The sequence below is a fragment of the Ursus americanus genome, chromosome 3 (genome assembly GCF_024610735.1).
Source record: "Ursus americanus isolate L20-20 chromosome 3, mUrsAme1.1.p, whole genome shotgun sequence".
Lineage (NCBI taxonomy): Eukaryota > Metazoa > Chordata > Mammalia > Carnivora > Ursidae > Ursus > Ursus americanus.
In genome coordinates this window covers 11,432,170-11,459,111 of record NC_142129.1, presented here as the reverse complement: position 1 = coordinate 11,459,111, position 26,942 = coordinate 11,432,170, and the positions used below count along the sequence as shown (strand labels likewise).

The following is a 26,942-nucleotide window of genomic DNA, read 5'->3' as shown; positions in this document are numbered from 1 at the left end:
CAAACAGCATTTATTTTACTTTTTTGTTTTGTTTTTTATTTTTATTTTTTGGCAAACAGCATTTATTGATGATTCACCATGCTACATTCACATCCTTGTGAGCAAATACACCTGGACTACAGAATGCCCTGAGACAGTCACAGTTACAACTAACTGTGGACTTAGAAACAAGCAGCAGAGCCACTTGTAAGAAGGGGAAGGCTCCAGTTTCCACTTACAGAGAGTGTGGGGAAGAGTCAGGTTTTGTCTTTGTCTCTGTGGCAACCTTTTAAACCCAGTATTACCCATCCATGTTCTCCTCCTTAACATCATGCTTAAGAACACCACTTCTGAAGTTGAATTTCCTGGGTTCAAATCCTTCCTCTACCTATAAGGAGGGTAGTCATATGCTGAGACAACCAGAAAATCAGGTACCAATATCTTTTTGGAGGTTAAATTTGATATTTAATAAAATTTCAGTAGTTAACATGAGATAAATCAGAAGTTTGGTGAGCTTCCATTTTCTAGGTGAATTTTTGTTTAAATTCTAAATCTTCATGGAGGATTTTTTTCATTGCTGGGGGTTTCACTCAAGCCCTGGCTCTCCCTCTTCTTAGCTTGGTTACTTCAGAAGTTATTTAATATCCCTCAACATCCGTCTCCTCAACTATGATTTGGGGATAATAATAGTACCTACTTCAAAGGTCTGTTGCGAGGATTCCATGGCATAACTCACAGAAAACACCCCACACAAAGCCTGGGACAGAGTGACTGTCATTGTGTGCTAGGTGTCATTACAGTTCTTTCCATTCACAAATGTTTATTGAGTGCCTTTCATGTGAAAAGCACCTGGCAAAGGATAATAGTGGAATAAAAGGAAATTATCGTAGAATTAGGAGAAGGAGGATGGGATTCAGAGAAAGACATTACCTAAGTCACTTCTCTTTCTGGGGAGTCACTCTGCTCTGAACACAGCTCATGGAATGATATTCAGCACAACAAAAATATGGTTTAAAAGCAAGCTAGAGAAAAATGGTCACACCCCATCATTAATCCTGGAGACTGAGCTCTAATGAGAACTCCACCTAGCCAAAGAATTGGGATGGGTCAGAATGGATTATGTGAAAGCTCAGGGAGGCTGCATTGTGGGTTAATTTGGTCTGCTGTGCCCAGTATGATCCTGATCCCCAGTGAAGCCTGTCATGCAGGCGGACTTCTCATCAGGGCTGCTGTTAAGACCAGACACTGCCTTGATTCTGTGGTGACCAGAGGGGTCAGTCACCTATTCTGTGCAAAGAACAAATAGGCTGGTGGACTTGGTAGGCATTGCTACTGTGACACTTACTTTTGGTTGAAACAAAAGTACTAGAAGATGGAACTAACCAAGAAGACTAAGTGCTTTGTAACATCCAGTTTGAGTTTATACCATCTCTCTCTCTTTTTTAAGATTTTATTTATTTTGGAGAGAGAGAGAGAAAGAGTGAGTGAGCAGGGGGAGGAGCAGAGGGAGAGGGAGAAGCAGACTCCATGCTGAGCGTTGAGCCCGACGCGGGGCTCGATCTCACGACCCTGAGATCACGACCTAAGTCGAAATCAAGAGTTGGACACTTAACCAATTGAGCCACCCAGGTATCTTCATACCATCTGTTTTGAGTTTACACCATTCTTTGGGTTAGGTCATACCCAAGAATCCTGCTAGAGGGGGGAGAAGGGACAGAAGACAGGCTAGGATCTCAATAACTATCAGAGTTATCATGTCTGGAACAACACTGATAATGCATTAAATACTCTTAGAGACTTCATGCCCACCCCAAGGTGGCCAACTCTGAAGTGGGATTCAGTTTTCAGGGTGTCCACACAGGTCGTCCACCCAGACAGGCCACCATGGGCCCTGGCAAAAGCTAAAGAATACCCTTGCATACGTATGCATATTGCAGGGGATGAACACGTTTACCATTCTCAAACAGTAGACTTTTATCCCCATGTCAGGGATGACAATACAGAAACACAGAGACCTTAAGAGATTTTCCATAGAACCAAAGCAAGTTCAGGGCTCTCTCTACCAGCCTGTCTCTTGCTATTAGAAAACTTCCCAAAGCATAAGAAATTGACAGCCGTGTTCAGGGCTGGCAGGGGTGAGGGAGTGATATCAGACTATTTTGGCTACCCATAGTCTTTATAACTGTTGGTCAGGGGGCGCCTGGGTGGCTCAGTCAGTTAAATGTCTGCCTTCTGCTCAGGTCATAATCTCACGGTCCTGGGATCGAGTCCCACTTCAGGCTCTCTGCTCAGTGGGGAGTCTGCTTCTCTCTCCACCTCTCCTTCTGCCCTTCACCCCTGCTTGTGCTCGCTCTCTTGTGCTCGCTCTCTCTCTCTTAAATAAATAAAATCTTAAAGAAAAGAAAGAACTGTTGGTCAAAAGTAGAAGCTGAGAGTTTGCAGGACTTTAGGATGCACAGATGTAAGATTCTCCGCTGGAGGATTAGGATGAAGCAAGTCGGTGAGAGCAACAGTATAAACAGGGGAACAGAAACAAGGGCATTTTCCTGAGGAAGTTGGTGTCATTTTGTCTTATGACTTAACTGCCTCTCCCCCCACCACCTTGCTGCACATCATTTACTCCTGAGGATGCGTGTGCACCCGCATGGGGTTTTCCTGCCACTCAGGCAGACAGGCCAGGCTGTTCGCCACTTCCTTCTGGACAGGCCAGCCCCAGGCCTCAAAGAATGGAGCCAGATTCTTCTGCACCTTTTCAGAGAACTTCTTCACCCATAGGTTCATCTTGCCATCCTTGTCTTTGGGGATGCCAGAGAGCGTCTGGTACTCAGCAAAGAGCTGGGTGAATGGCTCCCACCCAAAGGCCTCCTGGAGCTGAGAAGAGAAAGAAGGGACAGGATGAGGAACCAGTTTGTGGAAGTACCTGCCAGATGCACGTTCAAAGTGTATTTCAGTTATAGTGATTCTTTCCCCTTGATCATTCATGAGCTTCCCTCCTATGATTTGCCCCTGTGTGCCCACCCTATCCCTGCACATAAATACAATCCAGTTGGCTCATTCCACCTCTTGGCCACAGAACCTATACCCCTTGAGTTTAGTAGGGCACTTCACAGGGAAGCGAATATCTCAAAAGACATAAATACTCAATAAATGACAGTTATTATAATTATCTCTAATTTAAAAAAATTATATGCCCAGGTCCCAAGTGTTTTTCTAGGCATCAGACAGGTCTAAGCCTGATTGAGATGGGAAACCCTCATATCTCACGTGTTTGGCCTTTGGGGCTCTAAAGGCTGGGAACTTCCAACACTTTCCAGACATAATAAAATCCCTGGTTTTATACAGCCATCTCAGATCTGTAACTATTTTCAAGGCTACTATTTTGCTCTGTGGAACACTCCCTTTGGGGCAAAACAAGGAAGAAGCAGGCACATCACAAGGGGTTCAAAAGGAGAGTGACTCATGTACACGGAGGGGCAGCCCACCTGAAAGCCATGGGCAGGAGGCCCTTGTCAGCTAAGATAATAGAGGTGTAGAATGAGCAGGGATCCTGGCATGTCCCAGACCTCTCGCCCTTTTGTGGAGAATTCTGACTCTGGAGTGTAAATCCTAATGACAGATGACATCTGGGGAACAGCTTTGACAACTCGGAAACGTTAATGTTCAGAGCAGTTTGGGAGGGGGGCAGGGCTTCGTGTGTATTTCTCGGGAAGCCCACCTGCTTCAGGACTTTGGTGTTCTCCCATTGGATTGGTTGGTTAGTCATTTATTCATTCTAAAACATTTCAGGTTCAAGTAGGGTGACTGAAGGCAGAGAACCTTGACAACAGTTATCTCCTAAAAAGCCTCTTGTAGTTGTCCTGCAGACACACCACTGTTATCATGAAGGGACGAAGGAATGCAACACTCACTTGATCCACAGAACTAAGGTGAAGAGAAACAAAGCACAACAAAACAACACCCATTTCTGGAGCACTTATTAGGAGACCATGGTCAAGACCGGTGAGTGGAAGTGCTGGGCTCCAATCTCAGGAACGACTAACTCAGAACTTCTGCTTATGACCGGTAGACCAGTAAGCTGAAATACTTGGTTTCCAGATACTTTCCATTTCCTCTTACTTAACATCATGAAGTATAGGGAGCCAGTGGGACAGGTGTTTTTTCCTCCATCTTAGAGAAGTCCCATTATGCAGTCAGGTCCCCTGTGCCCAGGCCGGAGGGGGTGGTGAAGGGGGTCCAGGATGCTACATGATGGAGGGTTCTGCTGGCCCTTACCTCCCCGCTTTTCTGCTTTGTACCTGTAGATATGTTTCCAGAGCTGTCCACACATTCCAGTCATGCAGGGGGGCTCCCTTTCCCAGGTGCGTTTTGATTCTCTTCTCTCGTTCTGGAGGGCTCAGAGCAGGGTGGGCCCGAGCCCTGGGGATGCCCAGGACCGTTTCATGCACATAGACAGACCAGAGGTTGCAGGTGGCTTCAGTGGTGTGTGGCGGGAACTCCCACTCTTGTCGCTGCTGGTTGTGACCCAGCTCGTGGATGGGGCCCCACAGACCCGAGCTCCTTATGCCTGCCTCATTGATGAGCTCTTGCACCGACTCCAGGTGGCACATGATGGGGTATCCTGAGTGCATCCAGCCTGGGAATGCAGAAGGAAGAGATGAGGCATGGTGGAGGCTGGGGGCACCCAAACTATCTCCCTTCATCCCTCTCTGCTAGGTAACTTTCCTTCACCATCCTGGTTGCCCCCAGTAATGCCAGAATCTCCATGCTGGTTGGAAAGTAGATGGCTTTTCTGCTTGGTCAGAAACTGAACAATCCCCAGCCCCCTTCCCAGCCTTTCATGCCAGGTTATGCCCTCCTCCCCACTCTGGTCCTGAACAAGACAAATACACTTGACATAAGCATTCTCGCTACAGTTCAGTGCTTCGTTTTGTGTGAGTTTCCTATTGTGTGAGTCTCTGACACTATGTCCTGTGTCTGGATTTGGGATCCCTGAGGCTAGAGCGATGTCAGTTCTTCTGCAATGTAAGCCCCTGTTGTAGAGATTTATGCTCTTTAGCAGAGATAATCTTCTTTTTTAAGGAGAAGAACTCTGAGCTCCAAAGGAATGTTCTCTATGTCAGAACCATGTTTCCTTATTTTTCTTTCATGTAAACCACTCAATACTTAACATAAACTTCTTTCCTTACTCCTTCCTTCCATTGCCAACTCTGACTTCTGTTTGAAGGAATATTTTTGTTTCTCCTTAAAACAATGAAGAGATGGCTCATTGCTGTCTGTGAACTCCTAGTAGCATTTTTTTTTTTTGAGATTGTTCTACCATCCTGTGAAATCTCACCTTGTATATGTAAATGATTCACCTTTTCATATGGGAACATCTTTGCACCCCCATCAAGGTCTATGTCTGTTATGTCTTTTTTCCTTTACTGGTGAGATTATGCCTTTCACACATAGGGCATTAAAAAAACACAAAATAATGAATAATGGTGTCCACTGACTAGGAGCACCCACCAGCTGAGATCTGCACATCAGCAACGATCCTCTCGGGACGGCAGAAAGGGAAAGGCCGGGCTGCTAGCTGGGCTATAGCGCCCATCATCTCATCCCAGAGGCGGAGTGCAGGCTCGGGGTCCTCCAGGTCTTTCAGGTTTGCACTCGGCACCGTCAAGATGATATTGTCTGTTGCCAGCTCTCCCCAGGGAGCCTGGCTCTCCTGGATACAGTTCCTCCACTCCTCCAGAGATGTCTTACCTGGGAATAAATATCGTGGGCCTGTCACCCATTTCCCCAACTTACCTTGAACTCCAGGAGGAGGACACTGAAATAATGAACTATTAACATGTGGGTCTACCTGGTATGAAGTGAAGGACAGGCCTCCAGACCCTCCCTTCAGTTCTGCCCAGAAGTCTCCATGGACATGGTATTTCATAGCTCCCGCCTCCACTTCCATCTTGAACAGTTCTTCACTCTTCTTTCTGCCAATCCCTACCCTACCCTTCCTTAGCAACTGGCCCATAACTATGGTGGCATCCCCGGCGCCCCCTCTTCCCTCAGCATTCGGTTCACTCACCCAACTTGTAGTATGGGGCAGGCACAGCCCCCTTGATGGTGATAGATATGGGGCCCAGTTTGCTGCCCGTTGGCACGATGACATAGAGAAGGCCACCCCAGAGGCAGGAGACGGATCGTATGGCCCTGTCCATACAGCACTGATGCGTCACCACAGGGGCTCGAGACAGCTTGCTGGCCTTGGTCAAGTTATCGGTGTGGCAGCCAATCTGTACCTGGGGAGGTGATTCCACCATGTGTAGGAGGAACTAGGTCCCCTTAGTGTGTGTGTGTGGAGGGGGGACAGGGGTCTGTGCTGTTCTGGGTGAATGGCAGGTACTAGAAAAACACCAGCCTCTTCCTTTGATGAGCTATGCATGGAAACCTATGAAATTTTAGTACTCCAAAAGTCATCGGGACTGAAAGGTATGTGGAACCATTCTTCCAGGGATTTAAACAGCTCCACAATGGATTGTCACCAGACAGACCAGACAGGTTAACCCTGAGGCCGAAACTGACTAGGGCCCCGCGGAGCCTCCGTACTGGGTGGAATCTGGACTCTTGTGGCAGGGCCTACGCCAATGTGGTGATTCCAAAGCCAGGATCAGCCAGAGGGGATCCTGGTCACCCTCTGTGCGCAGATAGGAGGCCACCCATCCAGAGGCAGCAGGATCTGGCCTGAGTGGGGAGGACTGATTCTTGCTTCCCCCTTTGTCAAGGGCTCCCCTTCCTGTTCAGGTGGGTTGAGGGCTGTTTTGTCCGGAGTCCTGGGGTTGCTTTTCTTAGGTTTAATGTAAGCGAGCTCCAGAAAGGAAGTTGACACAGAAGACACCCTGTGACAGGAAGTGACCCTCAGAGCTGACGCAGGACAATTTTAATTCTGCCTCTAGGGCCTATTTTTGTGGTCAGATGAAGCACACCCTTCAGGTGTGAAGGTAATGACGTACACCGCAGAAAGGCCGTGTGCTGTTGGCGATGCGGGTGAGGTCCTGAGGACCTCACAGGTTCTCCTGGCCCCCCTCACATCCCCGTGGGGACGTAAAATCACCATATGTGGATATCCAGGGGCTTAGGTTCGAGTACCTGATATTAGCTCTGGCATCTCAGTCCCTCCTTTAGGCTCCCTGAAATTGAGCTGCTTTGTCTATGAAATCTGTGAAATGGGCAGAATCATCCCTTCCTGGCCCCCTGGTGGCACTGCTGAGAGCTGAGGAAGAGAAAGTGGCTCTGTGGGTTGGGGTGTCAGCAGGGGCGGTTCTGGCCTTACCTTCAGGCCGGCACAGGCCGCAGCGTCAGACAGCGAGACCTCTGCACTCTGTCCACGTGGGAGGTAGAGCCTGGTGCTCACCCACGCATCACAGGGGCCTGACAAAAGCCAGAGGAAAGGCTGAGTTCTTCACCCACCTGCCTCTGCTGCACCGGGAGCCTCACAGCGCCCCCCCACAGGCACAGCCCCTGCCCTGCCTACCTCAGCTCATCCCTGCTTCAGGCATGCACCCCTCCACAACCCTCAGCAGAGCCCCAACCCCGTCTTCCCAAAAGTACATGACAGAGACTGAAGCAGGCCCACGTGAGCTGTAGTACCTGCACTGTCCTGTGAGCCCGGGAACCCCACCGTCCCCTGGGTGCTGATGCTCTGGCTGCACTCCTCACTCCGTACCTGGGTTGCTCCCATCAATCTCCACAGTGATGGGCTGTCCGGAGCTGCAGCTCCAGGTTCCGAGCTCCTGCACCAGCTGGGAGCAGTCGGTCCCAGAGTGTGCCAGCTCCGTGGCCAGGCAGAGCGCTGCAGCCTCAAAGGAGTCACCAGGCACAGGGTACTCCCGGCTCACAGCTGGAAGGCCCGACACACGCAGCATCTTTCTCAGGAGTCGGTGCAAGGATATGTAAGCAGGGACCCCCTCTGCAGGGATCTGTAGGAAGCCTGTGCCATCGGCTCCCAGCTTCACCAGCCAGTGCTTTTCCAAGTTGCCAGCCCCGTGATTCAGTGCAGATTGGAATTCAGAGAGTGCCTTGCGGAAGTGGTAGCTCTGCATCTCGGGGGTAGGGACGGGGAAACAGCCCGCATCCAGAGTCTGAGCTAGGATGCTGAGGCCGAAGCCATTGAGGATGACATTACCGGGGAAACTAGCCAAAGCAGAGCGACCTGGGTTCTGGGAGGCCCACCACCAGGCCTGGCCCCCGATCAGCAAGCCCCCGCCCTCGGCCACAAACTCCTGCAGCTGCTTGGCCTCCTTGTCACTGTAAGCCCCACAGCAGTAGACACGGACGTCAGGCGTCAGATGGGGCTGCAGACTGCACTCCAGGCCGTGCTCTGACAGGAGGGCACACAGGTTTTTTAGACCTGTGTTCACCCCAAATTTGCCCGTCTGGCCTTTGGCCAGCCAGCGCACAGCATTGAGCAAAAAGGGCCCCAGCTTGGGAGCACAGAGCATGCTCTCGTGGGCAGCCAGGACCACCCGGCCCCGGCCACAGCGGGCGGCTGCCAGGAAGCAGCGGAGTGAGGCGTCCAACCCCAGAGGGAAGGCCAGGGCCCCGTGCACCAGCAGCTGCGAGGGCACTCCGCCCGTCTTGATGTCCAGCTCTGAGATCCCTTCCAGGAGCTGCTGCTGGTCCTGCCTGAGATCCTCCACACAGCTGAAAAGTGACAGGGGGACATAGGGGTTCTGGTCAGTCAAAGCAGCACTGAAAGAAGCTTGCTGGCTGGGGAAATCTGTGCGGGGTGCAAAGACGACCTCGTTCATGCCCATCTCCGCGCTCTCACTAATAACTGCTAGGGCTGGAGTATGTGATGCCATTGACTTTATCGAGTCTGAGGCAGGTTTTTTCACCTTTCCACAACTAAGCGATGGGATATCATTGTCTCATTGGCAGTGTTTGCTCTTACTTCGTGACACACAAGGTAATGGTGCTTCTTATAACCGACGTGGTCACAGACTTGATGAGATACTGAGGAGTGTGGTAGCGGCCTTACGCGCACATCTTAAAGCCCATGTTCTCCAAGTGAACCCTTCCAGGAATTCTTCCCATGCTAGTCAACTGAGTGGTGGATATTCTGGCTTGACTTTCATGTCTTTTTTAAGTAATTACACATATAAACAAGTTAGGAAAAAATAGTCCATTCCTATAGAAATTAGTCCTACGTCTACATGTCTCAGAGCTAATTTTCTGCCAAAAAAAAAAAGGAGCTGTGAAAACATCAGATTGCTAGCTCTGAGGTAGAAACACAAGTAAATTGTTTAATACTGCACTTAAAGATTTATGCAAACACATACTCTTTTAAAATTCTCACTTAAATCTGATGAGAATATTTACCACTTTTATTAAGAAATGGTCTAAGCGTAATAAATTCAGAAAAAGTTTGTATTTCAAGATTTTTAAAAAAGATTTTACTTATTTATGAGAGAGAACGAGCAGGGGAAGGGGCAGAAGGAGAGGGAGAAGCAGACTCCCCACTGAGCAGGGAACCTGATGCAGGACTTGATCCAAGGACCTGAGCCAAAGGCAGACGCTTAACCAACTGAGCCACCCGGGCACCCATCAAGATTTTTTTAACCAATTTGTAGGTACTCTAAATGTCAAACAATGGGAAATTGGTTAAATAAGTTACAGTTAACTATAGATGGCATACTGTATAGTAATTAAAATAATTATTAGATAATATTGGAAAATGCTTAATGGAAAAAATGTCAAAATCAGATTCCAAGATACTGTACTCTAAGTAAACCAAATTTTGTGAAATGAACCATCAAAAACAAAACCCAAAACAAACAGAAAACACAAAACCAGACATAGAAGCAGAATCTAAAGAATACTTATCAAAATGTCTTCAGTGACCATCTTGGCTAGTGTGATTATACCCAATTTTAAGTAGCTTTATAAAACTGTCTCATACTAAAAAGCAAATGTTGTTAAAAAATAGTTTATTCAAGTAACAAAACATTATTGAAAAAAGTACCTCTTGTACAGTTTCTCCTTAATTTCTCTTCAGCATAAAGGAGGAGCAAATAAAAAATTGGCATTAATCATACCATGGCTTGGTGTTTATCGATTAAAAACAACAGGTAGATGCATGTGAATTAATGTGGACAGGTGTCCAGAACATTCTGCTGAGCAAAAAAATGTCTAAAATAGCATAACTTGGTGATGCAGTTTATGTAAGACAAAAATAAAAGTTAGTATATGTCAATGTAAATGTCAAAAAGTCAGGGTGAAACCACAGTAAACTTTTGGATTGTGGAATAGAGAGACATTGAAAGAGTATTGAAAGAGATGGTCAAAAGAACTTTAGCCTCACTGGTATTTTTTTTTTTTTCAAACAGGGAGAATGTACGAATGTAATTTCTCAGGTAATTAAAAATTAAAAATGAAATTTAAAATGTTAAGGTAACGGCTAGAAAAATAGAAATAAAATGTATAATCTACAAATGTGTTGGGGAATTTAAGAATAGAGAAAACTTTGTCAAGAAAGAATGTAGAAAGAAACAAAGCATAAAAACAAAAGAAAAAAGGCAAGAGGAAGAGATACACTGAAATTATCACTATATATAAATGGGTTAAACTTCTATATAAAAAGACAGAGGCTCTTGAATTGAGCTAAGAACATCTAGGCATAAGCTGCTTGTAAAAGACAGACTTGAAACTCACACAGAAGCACTGAAAATGAGGAAATCTATATATCATCAAAGCTGTGTCTGAAAAACACAGCAAAAAGAAAGCAGAAGTACCAGTATTAATATAAGATGCAACTGAATTCAAAGAGGAGAGAATTAAAATACACAAAGATAAAAGGGTATTTTTTCCCATGGGTAAAAGTTACACTTTACCAAAGATATAATCATCATTGTTTTTTAGGGTCCTAAGAACAAAGCACCAAAAGCAAAAACTGCTACAAAGCAAATTAAAATTTGATGAGCCCATAATTGCATGTGGGATGGTAATGGCTCTGTCAGCATCCAGTGGATCAGTGACATTTAAAAAAAAAAAAGAAGAAGAGATGATTTGAACAGAAAGAAAAACACACTTGATTAGAATCAGAGGACAATGGAGCAATATTCTCCCAGACTCTGAGGACAACAGAGAGCCTGGATGCCATATTCCACTAATTTGTGGCGTAAATATACAGAAAAAGCAGACTTTCTCAAACAGGATACATTAACTAAAATACCAGTTTTCAGCTCACACACATGCACAGATGAGCAAATTAGATGATCTGTATCAGGCTTCTCAGAGTGGTAGCTTCCTTAGTCCAGAGGAGTGAGACTGGGGACAGTGGTATGGGATGGAGCACAACTGGCCTTTCTCCTCTGTATGTTTCTCTGTTGTCTGTATGTTTTCATGGTAAGCTTTAATTCCTTTAGAAATATTTTTGTAAAAAGATGGGATGTTTCTCAAAAGAAAAATGAAGGAAGGAAGTGGAAGCATAGTAGATCACAGCAGATGGGACACCAAGTAATTCTCAACAGATGGACAATGTTTTAAGGGCAATATTAATGATCTCAGATATCTATTTACCAATATTTAAAATCTTGTATACTATCTATTTACAGTATTGAAGCCTGAAAAATAATGAAAGTAGCTATTACTTAATGAGACTTAATATATGCTAGGCATTTACACATATGGATTATGTCTTTTAATCATTATGATAAACCTGAACGATATTATTCTTGCTTTACAAATGAGGCTTAGAAAAGTTAGGCAGCTTGCTCCATGGTTCTTAGCTAATAACTGGTGGGAATGGGAAGCAAATCCAGGGTGGTTTGCTTCTAAAGCCAATGTTGTCCACACAGCAGAAACTTTCCTTCAATTATTGAGTCTTTGGATTAAGCCACAAGTGGGTATATGGCAAGCAACACATATAGGTTGTGCAAAGGAGCCTTTAAATAGATGTGAAGGTTGGGGAGCCTGGGTGGCTCAGTCAGTTGTGCATCTGGCTCTGGATTTCAGCTCAGGTCATGATCTCAGGGTCCTGGGATCAAGTCCCACATTGGGCTCCAGGCTGAGCAGGGAGCCTGCTTGGGATTCTTTCCCTCTGCCCCATAAATAAATAAATCCTTAAAATAGATAGATAGATAGATAGATAGATAGATAGATAGATAGATGTGAAGGTGCTAATAATACAGCACTTATGAAAAAGGAAACACATGTGTCTCTTCAGAGTGCAGGAGGCACTGAGGAAGAAGGGAAGCATGAGGGGCTGGTGTTCAGGAAAGACACCAGATTATTGATGTAGGAAAAACGTTAGGGTTCGAAGCCCACAGCCAAGAAAGAATTCTTGAGATGTTTTTGGTGCAAAAAGTTGGTTTTATTAAAGCATGGGGACAAGATCGGTGGGCAGAAAGAGCTGCACTGGGGTTGTGAGAACCAATTGATTATATACTTGGAGTTAGGGGAGATAAGGGAAAAGGGAGGGTTTCAAAAGAACTTTCGTAAGCTCAAGAAGACCTACCAGATACCAGAGGCCTTGCCATTGTCAAGTTAAGGTTATTTTTCCCTCTAGTAAAGCAGTAACATTAAGACAGTTGGGAATTTCCTTGCGGAAGTTACGTTATTGACAAGAATGCTTTTTTCTTGTAAATCACTAAGACATTTGTAAATTGAGGGAGACTCTTGTCCTGTTGGACTGAGATCTCTATTCGTTAACCATTTGTTTTTCCCTTACCTTAGTTTTAGGGCAGGCAGGCGTGCCTGAGGAATGTCACACAGATCCCACCTGGGAGTGGGGAGGGGGGTGGTGGGGTGTCAGCTTGAGCTTTGTCCTCAGCATGCCTTCTGCTCCCTCATCATAGATCACGTCTGAGCAGCAGGAGACTCGGGGAATGACTTTCTAAAAACAGCTTAAAGAGCCCTCCCAGTCATGACAGCCATGACTCAGTGGGAAGTGAGCCACTGTCCCGTCACCATACCCTGGCCTCGCCTATTCTATTCCTTGTGGTGCCTAATTGGCTTATTTTTCCTGAGGTGTTTGGTTCTTAATTGGTTTTCTTTGCTCTGAAATCCTCCTTTTCATCTCATTCTGTTGCTTGTTTTATTTAACATATATTTTTAAATAAAACTGTCATGGCTTGAACCGTTCTAAGGAATCTGCTTCTGTTCACTGGGTCACATGTTTCTTCCAGGCATGACTGATTCTGTTGTCTTTCCATACTAAATTTCTGTCTCTCTTATACTTCCCTTTCAAATTTATTAGTGTTTTTATAGTTATTATATGGATTTCTTCCCAGTTAGGGTCCGCAGATCTTTTCCATGTTCTGCAATAGTTCTGGTCAATTCTCCTTCCTGTGCTTTCTAACTTACCTGTTTGCTTGTACACACACCCCACATCCATCCATCTTCCCAGATATATGGAGGTTGATGTATTTCTGCTTTCCACTTTGTCGCTTGAGGTTCGTAGCCTGAACTGAAGGGCAAAGGTCACCTGGGCCTCCTGCTGTCCTTGCTGGGAGCTAGTCGGGGAGCTGAGGCTAAGCCCACTCCACCCTCCAGGGGTGGAACACGCCGGAGGGGTTCCACCCACCACTGTGCGGGGAAGATGGCCACTCCAGCATCCTTTTCTGCCTCCCTCAAACACTGAAGTAGCTTTGCTGCTTTCGTACTTGTGTTTAATCTCACCCAATGTGTTCATTCTTCTAAAACATGCAAAGGCATTAATGATAGTTCTTGGATTTGTGGTGTCCACTGTTTTCTTGCATCTGGGGTGGGAGTGGGGTCAGGCGATGCCACGTGCCTGCCACATGTGTCACCTGTCAGCCTCAAAACCTCCACATTCAGCTCTTTACTTAGCATTTTTCATTCATCTGGTCAGATTGGTGGAGAGGGCAGCTCCAGGATCTAGTCTCATTTCACACAACCTGGAAACTCTCTGGGATTGTGGTGAGGATCACATGACTGAACATGAAATCTTCAAGAAATGCATAAGCTGCTAGCATATGTTTACTTTCACGTGAGCCGTTCCTAATATATTCTAGACCTTAGAGGTGACAGCATGTGTAAATGTATTGAGCTGTTGTTCTGGGAGAAATGTTTTTGCTAGATTCTTCTGTGTCTTGATATAAAAGCAGTGAGCGCCTTTGGATCTGACTTTGCATGTTAAAGCAAGTGCAGTGTCCTCTTAAGCACAGAAGCATAGGTGTGCTTCATAGAATGCCCCTCCCCTTGGCAGACAGAGTATTTCCTGCCTCCAGCAGGAATTTGAAGTTAGCAAACCTGCTGGGTCAGTCCAGGAGCATTTGACCAAGATTTGTTGGCAGGAAAGTTCCCTAAAAACCTCTAAGGGAATGCCAGGTGAAGAAGGAACAAATCTGAGCTGAGGGCCTAGGCTTAAAGTAAGCGGGCCTTCTTAGACTTTACAGCTGACCTGGTCAGCCAGCTTCAGCTCAGTTTTTGGCTGAGTTCTCCTGGCGGAACATTCCTTAACGTGAAGTTAACCGTGGGGTTAACACTAGTATAAGAGGCCACCCTTTCTTTTTTATGGTTTTGGATATGTATTCACTTATGTATTCATTAACTTATACAATGTACAAATTATCTCTTGATCTCTACTACATTTCACACAGCAGGCACTGAGAATAAAGCGGCAAACAGGACAGGCAAGATCAAGGCATTCCTGCAGCTTTAAAGTCTGGCTGGCTGGACAGGCCTTAGCAAATGCACAGGTGGGATATAATGTACAGATTGTGATCACTGATGGTTAGGCTATAAATGGGGGAACAGTGACACCGGAACGTCAGTCCTAGATTCAATAGGGTCATCAGGGAAGACTCCTCCGAGAAGTCTGAATAAGGAGAATAAATTGGCTTTTCAAAAGCTGAGGGAAGATCCAAAGTAGGAAGAGAAATTTGAAAACCAGGGTTTGAAAATAACTTTGCCATCAAACTGCCAGTGTTATTTTTCTGAGTCACTGGATTTGTAAAACTCTTAGAATTTTATAAGACAAGAAACCTAAGGTTACACTTGTGGTCTTTGAATTTGGGGGGATTTCTAAAATATTTTATTTTTTTATTATTTTTTTAATGTTTTTTAATTATATTATGTTAGTCACCATACAGTACATCCCTGGTTTCTGATGTAAAGTTCGATGATTCATTAGTTGCGTATAACACCCAGTGCACCATGCAATACGTGCCCTCCTTACTACCCATCACCGGTCTATCCCATTCCCCCAACCCCCTCCCCTCTGAGGCCCTCAGTTTGTTTCTCATAGTCCATAGTCTCTCATGCTTCATCCCCCTTCTGATTACCCCCCCCCTTTCTTTATCCCTTTCTTCCCCTACCGATCTTCCTAGTTTTTATGTTCCATAGATGAGAGAAATCATATGATATTTGTCTTTCTCTGCTTGACTTATTTCACTTAGCATTATCTCCTCCAGTGCCGTCCATGTTGCAGCAAATGTTGAGATTTCGTTCTTTCTGATAGCTGAGTAATATTCCATTGTATATATGGACCACAACTTCTTAATCCAGTCATCTTTTGAAGGGCATCTTGGTTCCTTCCACACTTTGGCTATGTGGACAATGCTGCTATGAACATTGGGGTGCATATGGCCCTTCTCTTCACTATGTCCGTATCTTTGGGGTAAATACCCAGTAGTGCAATGGCTGGGTCATAGGGTAGCTCAATTTTTAACTTTTTAAGGGACCTCCACACTGTTTCCCAGAGTGGCTGTACCAACTTGCATTCCCACCAACAATGTAAGAGGGATCCCCTTTCTCCACATCCTCTCCAACACTTGTTGTTTCTTGCCTTGTCTATTTTTGCCATTCTAACTGGCGTAAGGTGGTATCTCAGTGTGGTTTTGATTTGAATTTCCCTGATGGCTAATGATTTTGAACATTTTTCATGTGTCTGTTAGCCATTTGTATGTCTTCATTGGAAAAGTGTCTGTTCATATCTTCTGCCCATTTTTCGATTTGTTTATTTGTTTCTCGTGTATTGAGTTTGAGAAGTTCTTTGTAGATCTTGGATACCAGTCTTTTATCTGTAGTGTCATTTGCAAATATCTTCTCCCATTCCGTGGGCTGCCTCTTAGTTTTTTTGACTGTTTCCTTGGCTGTGCAGAAGCTTTTTATCTTGATGAAGTCCCACAAGTTCATTTTATCTTTTGTTTCTCTTGCCTTTGGAGATGTGTCATGAAAAAGGTTGCTTTGGCTGATGTCGTATAGGTTGCTGCCTATGTTCCCCTCTAGGATTTTGATGGATTCCTATCTCACATTGAGGTCTTTCATCCATTTGGAGTTTATCTTTGTGTATGGTGTGAGAGAGTGGTCAAGTTTCATTCTTTTGCATTTAGCTGTCCTTTTTTCCCAGAATCATTTATTGAAGAGACTGTCTTTTTTCCACCGGATGTGTTTTCCTGCTTTATCAAAGATTAGTTGCCCAAAGAGCCGAGGGTTCATTTCTGGGTTCTCTATTCTGTTTCACTGGTCTATGTGTCTGTTTTTGTGCCAGTACCATGCTGTCTTTGTGATCACAGCTTTGTAGTACAGCTCGAAATCCGGCAATGTGATGCCCCCAGCTTTGTTTTTCCTTTTCAAAAGTTCCTTGGAGATTTGGGGCCTTTTCTGGTTCCACACAAATTTAAGGTCTATTTGTTCCAGTTCTTTGAAAAATGTCATCGGTATTTTGATCGGGATAGCATTGAAAGTGTAGATTGCTCTGGGTAGCATGGACATTTTAACTATGTTAATTCTTTCGATCCATGAGCATAGAATATTTTTCCATCTTTTTGTGTCTTCCTCAATGTCTTTCAAGAGTGATTTGTAGTTTCTATAACTATGTTAATTCTTTCGATCCATGAGCATAGAATATTTTTCCATCTTTTTGTGTCTTCCTCAATGTCTTTCAAGAGTGATTTGTAGTTTCTAGAATATAGATCCTTTACGTCTCTGGTTAAGTTAATTCCAAGGTAACGTATGGTTTTTGGTGCTATTGTAAATGGGATGGATTCCCTAATTTCTCTTTCTTCAGTCTCATTATTCGTGTATAGAAATGCAACTGATTTCTGAGCATTTATTTTGTATCCCGCCACATTACTGAATTGCTCTATAACTTCTAATAGGTTGGGAGTGGATTCTTTTGGGTTTTCCATATAGAGTATCACGTCATCTGTGAAGAGAGACAATTTGACTTCTTCTGTGCCGATTTGGATACCTTTTATCCCTTTTTGTTGTCTGATTGCTGTTGCAAGGACTTCTAGTACTATGTTGAATAATAGTGGTGACAGTGGGCATCCTTGTCGTGTTCCTGATCTTAAGGGAAAGGCTTCCAGCTTTTCCCCATTGAGAATAATATTTACTGTAGGATTTTCATAGATGGCTTTTATGAGATTGAGAAATGTACCCTCTCTTCCTACACTCTGAAGGGTTTTAATCAGGAAAGGATGCTGTATTTTGTCAAACACTTTTTCTGCATCAATTGAGAGGATCATATGGTTCCTGAGTCTTTTCTTGTTCATATGATGGATCATGGTGATCGATTTGCGAATGTTGAACCACCCTTGCATCCCAGGGATGAATCCCACTTGGTCATGATGGATAATCCTTTTAATGTACTGTTGGATTCTATTAGCCAGGATCTTGTTGAGGATTTTGGTGTCCATATTCATTAGGGAAATCGGTCTGTAATTCTCCTTTTTGTTGGGGTCTTTGCCTTGTTTGGGGATCAAGGTAATATTGGCCTCATAGAATGAGTTTGGTAGCTTTCCTTCTGTTTCTATTTTTTGAAATAGCTTTAGGAGAATAGGTATTATTTCTTCTTTGAATGTTTGGTAGAATTCCCCAGGAAAACCATCCGGGCCTGGAGTTTTGTTATTTGGAAGGTTGTTTATCACTGACTCAATCTCTTCATAATTAATTGGCCTGTTTAAAAAATCAATTTCTTCCTGTTTCAGTCTTGGTAGTTTATAGGTTTCCAGGAAGGCCTCCATCTCTTCCAGATTGCTTAATTTATTGGCATATAGCTGTTGTTAAAGTTTCTAATAATCCTTCCAATTTCATTGGTGTTGGTTGTGACCTCTCCTTTTTCATTCATAATTTTATTAATTTGGGTCCCTTCTCTATTCTTTTGGATAAGTCTTGCCAGCGTTTTGTTAATTTTATTGATTCTCTCAAAGAACCAGCTTCTAGTCCTGTTGATCTGCTCTACTGTACTTCTGGTTTCTAATTCATTGATTTCTGCTCTAATCTTGGTCAACTGCTTACTCATGAGTGTATTAGGCCTGTCCCTCTGTTGCTGTTCCAGCTTCTTGAGGTGAGAATATAAAAACTGCATTTCAGATTTTTCTGTTCTTTTGAGTGAGGCTTGGATGGCTATGTATTTCCCCCTTAGGACTGCCTTTGCAGTATCCCATAGGTTTTGGACCGTTGTGTTTTCATTCTCGTTGGTCTCCATAAATTCTTTAAATTGATTTTTGATTTCCTGATTTATCGAGTCATTCCTGAGCAGGATGGTTCTTAGTCTCCAAGTGTTTGAGTTTCTTCCAAATTTTTCCTTGTGGTTGAGTTCCAATTTCAGAGCATTGTGGTCTGAGAATATGCAGGGAGTAATTTCAGTCTTTTGGTATCGGTTGAGACCTGTTTTGTGTCCCAGAACATGGTCTATTCTTGAGAATGTTCCATGGGCATTAGAATAGAATGAGTATTCTTTGGTTCTGGGGTGTAGTGTTCTATATATATCTATGAGGCCCAACTTGTCAAGTATGGCATTCAAAGCTCTTGTTTCTATGTTGGTTTTCTGCTCCGGTGCTCTGTCTATTGCTGATAGTGGAGTGTTGAGGTCCCCTACTATTAACGTATTTTTATCTATATGTCTCTTTATTCTGGTTAAGAGTTGGCTTGTGTATCTTGCTGCTCCCCTTTTGGGGGCATATATATTTATAAATGTCATATCCACTTGTTGGATACATCCTTTAAGAATAATATAGTGCCCTTCTGTGTCTCTAACTGTAGTCTTGAGTTTAAAATCCAATCTGTCTGCTATGAGAATTGCTACCCCAGCTTTCTTTTGAGGTCCATGTGAAAGACTGTATTCCATCGCTTTACTTTCAGTCTGAATGTATCTTTAGTTTCAAAATGAGTCTCTTGTAGAGAGCAAATGGATGGGTCATGTCTTTTTATCCAATCTGCAACCCTGTGGCATTATGGGAGCATTTAGGCCATTTACATTGAGACTGATTATTGAGAGATATGATTTTAATGGTGCCATGTTGCCAGTAAAGTCTTTGTTTCTATAGATTGTGACTTTCTGTTCTGTATCACTCTTGGGGCCTTTTTACTTTTATAGAACCCCCTTTAGTATCTCCTGTAGGGCTGGTTTCGTGGTTATGAAATTGGTCAATGACTGGCAATTCTGGAAGGTCTTTATTTCTCCATCAATTCTGAATGACAGCCTTGCTGGATAAAGGATCCTTGGCTGCATGTTTTTCTCTGAAAGAGCTTTAAAAATGCCCCCCCCAACCCTTTCTCTCATTCCAGGTCTGTGTAGACAGGTCTGACGTAATTCTGATAACTTTGCCTTGGTACGTGAGAAATTTCTTTGCCCTGGCCGCTTTCAATACTGTATCCTTGCATCTAATATTTGCGAATTGCACTATGACGTGACGTGGCGTAGGTTTGTCATGGTTCAGCTTGGGAGGGGTCCTCTCTGCCTCTTGGACATGAATGTTTGTTTCCCTTGCTAGATTAGGGAAGTTTTCAGCTACAATTTGTTCAAATATCTCTTCTAGACCTCTGTTTTTCTCCACCCCCTCGGGTATGCCGATGTTTCTGATATTGGAACGTTTCATTGAGTCAGTAATCTCCCGTAACCTACATTCCTGTGCGTGGATTTTTTTGAGTCCAGATTCTATTTTAGCTTTTTCTTCTACTAACCCATCCTCCAATTCGCTGATTTGTTCCTCTGCCTTTCACCCTGGCCGTGAGAGCCTCTAGTTTTGACTGCATTTGGCTCATAGAATTTTTAATTTCTGCCAGATTCGCTCTCATTTCCGCCCTTAGAGATTCTATATTCTCATTAACATTTTCATTAATACTTTTTCCAAGTCTACACATCATCTTGACCATTGTTACTCTGAATTCCATTTCTGATTATTTGGTTATATCCATATCCATTAGTTCTGTGGCAGAGGCCACAGACTCATTGTCTTTTCTTTGCTGGGGGGGACTTCTCCTTCTCGTCATTCTGATGAGGAGAGGTTACGGGGTTGTCCAGAGCCCAAATTATTGACTGAGACCCAGGCCATGCGCCCTTGTTTTATAGGGATCTTAGGGATGTGGTTTCTTCTTCTTCTTCTTCTTTTTTTTTTTTTTTAATTTTATTTATTTATTTGACAGAGAGAGAGAGACAGCCAGCGAGAGAGGGAACACAAGCAGGGGAGTGGGAGAGGAAGAAGCAGGCTCCCAGTGGAGGAGCCTGATGAGGGACTCGATCCCATAACGCCAGGATCACACCCTGAGCCGAAGGCAGACGCTCAACCACTGTGCCATCCAGGTACCCCTATCTGCAGCAATTCTGTTGGTCATTCAAGTTTGGACTAAACACTACTATAATAAACTATATATAGTTAAACAGTACCGTAAACCCCCAGGGCCCAAAATAGTGTCTAGAACTTAAAGTTCTATCTATCTATCTATCTATCTATCTATCTATCTATCTATCTAATCTATCTAATCTATCTATCTAATTTTTATTTATTTTGAGAGAGAGAGCACGTGCGTGCGTGGCAGTAGAGGCAGAGGGAGAGGGGGAGAGAGAATCTTAAGCAGGCTCCATGTCCAGCAAGAGTCTGTTGTGGGGCTCTTATTTCATGACCCTGAGATCATGACCTGAGCTGAAATCAAGAGTCAGAGCCAGCCAGAAGCCCCAGAATACATTTTAGATGAATGAAGGAATGGATAGGTACTAGAAAGAGGGAAGGAAAATTGATATGTTAAGGAAATTTACTTCTTTATCCATTTCATTGCCAAATTAATAAAACAATAGAAGATGTGAGGTTAAAGAAAGACATCTTAGTGTATCCTGAGGAAATTTTTTCCATTGTTTAAGATTTTATGAAAAGGCAAAAAAGTAATGTAAAGAAGTTTTTTTCAGGTTATAATTATAGATAATTTGGAGATTACAGAAATGTTTAAAGATGAAAATGATAATCAACTATAAACCTGTCCCTAGAGATACACTATTAATAGTTCATTTTATTTTCTTCTAGTGTTTTTTCTACTTATATACGTAACATGTTTTAACAAATTTGGCATCATTTAAATATAGTTTTATATCTTTTGTCTATTGTATTATGAGTATTTTCTTATTTCTTTAAGTAATGAGTCTTTAAGGAGCTGAAGAGTAAGATATACCATAATAATTAAAGCAGTGTTCCATTTATTAGACACTTAGAGTTTTCCCAGTGTTTTACTTAATAGTGAAAATACCATTAAAAATATTTGCTACTAAATATCTGCCTCATGGCCCAATCTCTCCCATCCAACCCTTCCGTCTTCCCTTCCCCCACAGGTGTTGATTTGGAGAGTCCCTCCTAGTAAATGTCCTGTACACTGTGTCGGTCTTTGAGTTGGGTTCCTGGGGAACCCAATTCTGGGGAATTTGGTAATGTTTAGCGGAAATTACATTTGCATTTCTCCTTTGACTCACCAATCCCATTTCCAGCGATATGCAAAAATATGAAGACCTATGCACATAAGCATTTATTGTAGTACAGATGTAATAGTAAGAATTTTGGAAAAACATTTTAAATACTAGAAACTTGAATGTCTGTCAGTAAAAAACTAACTGGATAGACTACACTGCATCTGTACATTTCAGTGAAATAAACTCTGTAGTGCGTATCTATGGGCTGGTATGCAGCCATATCCAGAAAACAATGTGGGCTTTTTAAAAAGATTTTATTTATTTATTTGAGAGGCAGAAAGACAGAGAAAGAGAGAGCATGAGCTGGGGGGAGGGGCAGGAGAGGTAGAAGAGAGTGAGAAGCAGATTCCTCGCTGAGCAGGGAGCCTGATACAGGACTCGATCCCAGGACCCTGGGATCATGACCTGAGCTGAAGGCAGACGCTTAACTACTGAGCCACCCAGGCGCCCCCAGAAAGTAATGTTAAGTAAAAAAGTACGGTGGAGAAAGTATGTATAGTATACTATTATCTTTTTCAAGTGTGTGTGTGTGTGTGTGTGTTTATATACGAACTAACAGTGGAGTAAAGATAATTTTTTTTAAAAAAGGGAGAGAAGAAAATTATATAAAGGGAATAGGGATAGAATATTGGCTTCTTAGGATTTTACTTTAGATCCACATAGCTATGTTACATAATTATAAAATAATATTGATTCACAAAAGCAACTCCCAAAAGCAGAAGTAAGATATCCAAATGAATCTACATGTGTATCCACTCAGTGGAGTAGCCATAAGAGGGGCGCTAGCCTAAGTGTCGTTCAAGGGTGGTAGTTTGACTTTATATACCTCGTAAAACATATCATAAGGATGAAAGGAACTGAAAATAATCTTTGTGCTGGTAGTACTGTTATTTTGCAACTGTTATGTGTGTGTTGTGGCATAAAGCCAAAGAGTCATGAGGTGCTTCCTTTCAGAGCTGGGCTTTTGCATCATGGGGAAAAAAGGAGACAGATGTAAGATTTTTAAAATTATTTAATTTCGGTGGGGAGAAGCCTGAAGGCAGGCAGGCAAGAGAAGGAGCCAGGGTCTTTGTCTCTCTCTTCAGGCTGTGTTTCTGACAATCACCGTGCCTCCTCTGCGACCCCAGGTCCCACAGACAGGCCCTCCATCGGGGGTCCCAGCTCCTGCTAGACAGGCCTAGCTTGGCACCTGCATCCAGCAGGTGACTCAGCACCTGGGCTCCAGGGACACTCTGACCTCCCTCTGCTGGTCGGGCTATTGCTAAGGCCTCGGTTACCCTGCTGTCTCTCCTACAGGTTTTCAGCCCTTGCACCACCTGCCTGGTCAGTTCCTTGTGTTAAGTGTCTCTGTTTGGAACACCAGCCAGTCCTGACTGGGCCTCACTGATAAGCCTTCCTGGATGACCCTAAATACCCTCCACTCCCTTCCCTGTCACTCTGGTCACTTTTCCTGCTTTTCTTTCCCTATAGCTCATATCAACACCTGCTAGAGTTTCTATTTATTGGTTTCCTCAATTGCCTAATTCTCACTGGATACAAATGAGCAGGTAGCAGGGCTCGGTCTGCTGAGTGGGGCCTGGCACACAGCTGGGCTCACAAAGAAACCAATGTTCTTTCATCTGTTTGAGAGACACCAATAAACACTCTCGCCGACCCCGGCATAGACACCGGAGACAGAGACGTGAGTAAGATAAGCTTTTCTATTTGGCCCAGGACAGAGTACTACTGAGAACCCAGCTGCCTTTGGGCCTCGGTGCATTTTAATTATCCTGTTTTTGGTTTGTGGTGCTTCCAAAGTAGAGTGGGGAATCACGCGTATTAAAATGGAAGTACAATTGAGAGAACCAAGCAGACTCCATGCTGAGTGCAGAGCCCAACACTGGGCTTGATCCCACAACCCTGAGATCATGACCTAGCTGAAACCAAGAGTTGGACGCTCAACCGACTGAGCCACCCAAGCGCCCCTGAGTGTCCGACTCTTGATCTCAGCTCAGGGCTTGATCTCAGGGTTGTGAGTTAAGCCCCATATTGGGATCCACGCTAGGCATGAAGCCTACTTTAAAAAAAAAAAAACAAAAAGAGGAAGCTCATTGAAGAGGGAGATGGAATCAATTGTTAACAAATGTCAGACTCCCTGTTGGGAAATACCACTCACCTGACATGGAGTGGGATCTTGGGTATCTTCTTAGAGATCTTGAACCGGCCTGTGTCCCCACAGATGTCGGTGAAGTACACTCCAGCCACACTCGTCACCTGGTTCCCAGGAAACCTGGACAGCACGTTGTCATGACCGTGCTGACTGGCCCAATACCAGGCTTGGCCTCCGATGAGCAAGCCACCTCCACACTTCACAAACTGGATCAGCTCTGCAGTCATTGTATCATTGTAGGCATTGATGCAGTAAACCCCGAGGGAGGCCCCCAGTTCTGGCTGAACTTGTGCCTGAACCCCACAGCCCTGCAGGATGCTTACTAGTGATGCCAGGCATGGGTGCACTCCGGTGGGAGCCCCAGGTGAGGGACAGAGCCAACCCACTGCATTACGAAGAAATGGAGCCAAGCCAGCATCCAGCAGGTAGCCCTCATGGGACACCACCACAAGGCGGCCTCGGCCATAGGAGGAGGCAGCAATGAGGACCTGGCCCTTGTCATTCACCATCACTGGGAAGGCAGCCTCTCCAGTAAGAAGCAGTTCACATGGGATGGGGCCTTTGGGGACATTCCAGCTGGTCATTCTGTCCATGAGGGCCTCGAAAGCACTGGCAGGAGTTGTCGCCATGGTTCAACTAGCTGCTGTAGAGAAAATCAAAGACTCAGGTTGGTCAGAACTGATGAAGGGCTGAGTGAAAGCACAGCAACTAAATGCATGCGAACAAAACCCATTTACTGGGTTCCCCACTGTGCGCCAACCACTGGGGGTGCTGCAAGGAACACAGCAGACAAGGGCCCCACTTTCATGAATCTGATATTTCAGAAGGGAAAGGACAATAATAGGGAAACAGTTAAATGAAATGCAGTAATTAATAACTTATGAAAATAAACCAGTGATGTGTTATCAAGCAACTGGAGAATTTGGATTAGATGACAGGAAAGGCCTAGATGAGGACATGACCGCGAAGATGGAACTGACATTTCAACTGAGATCCGAAATGCTGCAGGAGAAGAGCACACCCAGCCCAAAGAAGCACCGGGCAGGGCGGAGCAGGCCCTGAGCGGCCAAGGGAGGGGCTGGGTCCTGCAGGGCCGGTCAGAGGTGAGAAGTGGTGTGTAGGAGTTGACTTCGTATTGTGCTGCAGCTCTGTGGACAAAAAGGTCAGGTGACCTTTCAGAAACTGCATTTTTGGGGACAGTTTTGACAAAATGAGTTGAAACCCCTCCCAATTTATCATGTCTGTCCTGACCTGTATGTGGGTAGCTTTCTGTGGTTTCCAGAGGTCTTTTAAAATTCAGTGTGCCTAAAATTGAGCTTATTATTCCCTTAAAGCAGCTCCTTTTGGATAAATGACTTAAGCCTCAGTTTCCCTATTTATAAAAAGAGAGTAATACATCTCTTGGAGGATAGTTTTTGAAGATTAAGAGAATGTGTATAAAAACACCCTGTTGTGAGTACACAGTGAGCACTGAGGAAACACGAGGGTCTGCCCCTATGCTGACCTTTCTAGCTCCCCCATGACAAGGGCCATGCCCTGGGTCCCCTGTTGACTCCCCTCGGCCCACCTCTGACTTCAGCAGCTGCCATGGAGGAACTTCCTGAGCACTCAGATGCCTTCTCACTTGGGCAGGTGCACAGGGGCAGCTCCGAAGTGGCAGAGAGCCGACAATGGGGAAGTGGGGGGCGTCAGGGACACATGCCACGGTGGTGGACCTCAGGTGCGTTCTGGAGTTCCTCACAGGAGGAGCTGAGCTCCAGCTGCCCACAGTGGTAAACAGCTCAGCCATGTGCCCTTTAATGCCTCCTCTCCTTCCTGGTCTCTCCCTCCCCACATCCTCAGTCTGGCATTCTGGGCTCATTTCCCAAACAAAGTACCAGACTCAAGTTCTTGTAGAAGACTTGACTTTGGAGAAGAAACTAAACTAAGACACCAAAGCTCTCCTCTATCTTTGCCTCTTTTCTCCCTCTCTCCTGTTTCCATACACAGCAGCCACCTGCCTCACTTTGTTCATCATCTGTCATCGGGGTCTCTCAAACATCATTGCCTTCAGCCTGTATTCACATCTAGACTAAATGAGTTTGTCTTTAGTCCCAGGATGGATTTTCACCCACAACCTTCCTCAGCCACCCTACCCACTTTTCTTTGTAATAAAAACCCTCCAATTTCATCCACTCTCAATAAGGTAAAAGCTGAGTGCCTCGCCCTGAGTGCCTCTGGGGTCTGGGCTCTCCCCTGTCTTCCAGACTTTTTTCCTGCTAAGTTCCCCACAAACCTCTAGCAGGCTTGGCATCCCTTAGCATGCCCTGTATTTTCTGTACAAGGCCAGCTCCTTTCCATCTCCTAACTTCCCTCCCCATCTAACCACTCGTTTCTCAGCAATGCTCCCAGGAAAGTGAATTCCCAAGAGAACCAATACCGACATGGAGCATCATGGGGCATGTGGGTGATCTCAGCTTTCTGGTGTATCAGTGGGAAAAAAAACCCAGCGAGGTCAAGATCATGTTAACTAGCTTTGATAGAGAAGTCTTTCACTAATCTGGTCCTCTGTAGTTGAACGGGAAAACAGACACCCCCCCCCCCGCCAGGAGATGAGTAATAATTCCTCTGAACTCTGACTTCCGTTCTCTAGAAGTAGGTGAGCGCGTGCGCGCAGACACGCACACATCCATCAGATTCCTGACTAACAAGTTCAAAGAGGCAAAGAAATGTGTTTTGAGACAAATAGCAAATACCATCAGACCGGGTAAACAAAACGAAACCCTGGACCTAAGAAGAGAGAAATATGCTAAGGACACGTCCTTCCGCAGGCTTCTGGCACCTCCGGGCGCGCCACTGTGCCCAGGTCCTCGGTCCCCGCCCCAGCCGCAAGGCTCTCGGATTGGCAAACTCACGATCAGTAGTCGGCTTGTACAGCGTTGGCTCCGGGCGCGGTGGACTTTTGCAGTGGCGCAGCGGGCGGTCTGGGGGCTGGGTGAAGGGGTGGGGCGGGGCTCAGTTGGGGACGTCCGGGTGCCGGGTGCAGGGGGCGCGTGGGGCAGGGCGCGCGAGGGCGCGCGGTCTAGAGGTGGAGCTGGCGGGGCGCAGCGGGAGGTCTGGAGGGCCGGGTAGACAGGGTGCGGCGGTAGT

General features: G+C 44.8%; 1 protein-coding gene across 4 annotated transcripts; it reads right to left on the bottom strand.

Annotated features, from left to right (window-relative positions):
• On the bottom strand, positions 1–26,942 carry TCAF2 (TRPM8 channel associated factor 2). 4 transcript variants are annotated; one of them, XM_045792426.2, is made up of 8 exons: positions 26,708–26,941; positions 23,820–24,456; positions 7,685–8,661; positions 7,292–7,389; positions 6,047–6,260; positions 5,488–5,727; positions 4,275–4,612; positions 1–2,850 (listed from the first exon to the last, which is right to left on the bottom strand). In XM_045792426.2, exons 2-8 carry the CDS (start codon positions 24,440–24,442, stop codon positions 2,596–2,598), a joined length of 2,745 nt encoding a protein of 914 aa, XP_045648382.2. In that variant the 5' UTR covers positions 24,443–24,456; positions 26,708–26,941; the 3' UTR covers positions 1–2,595. The 4 variants fall into 4 exon arrangements, 3 of the variants coding, with proteins under 3 accessions (XP_045648382.2, XP_045648383.2, XP_045648384.2); XM_045792427.2 differs by having other exon boundaries at positions 23,820–24,453; XM_045792428.2 differs by having other exon boundaries at positions 2,621–2,850; positions 4,252–4,612; positions 26,708–26,942.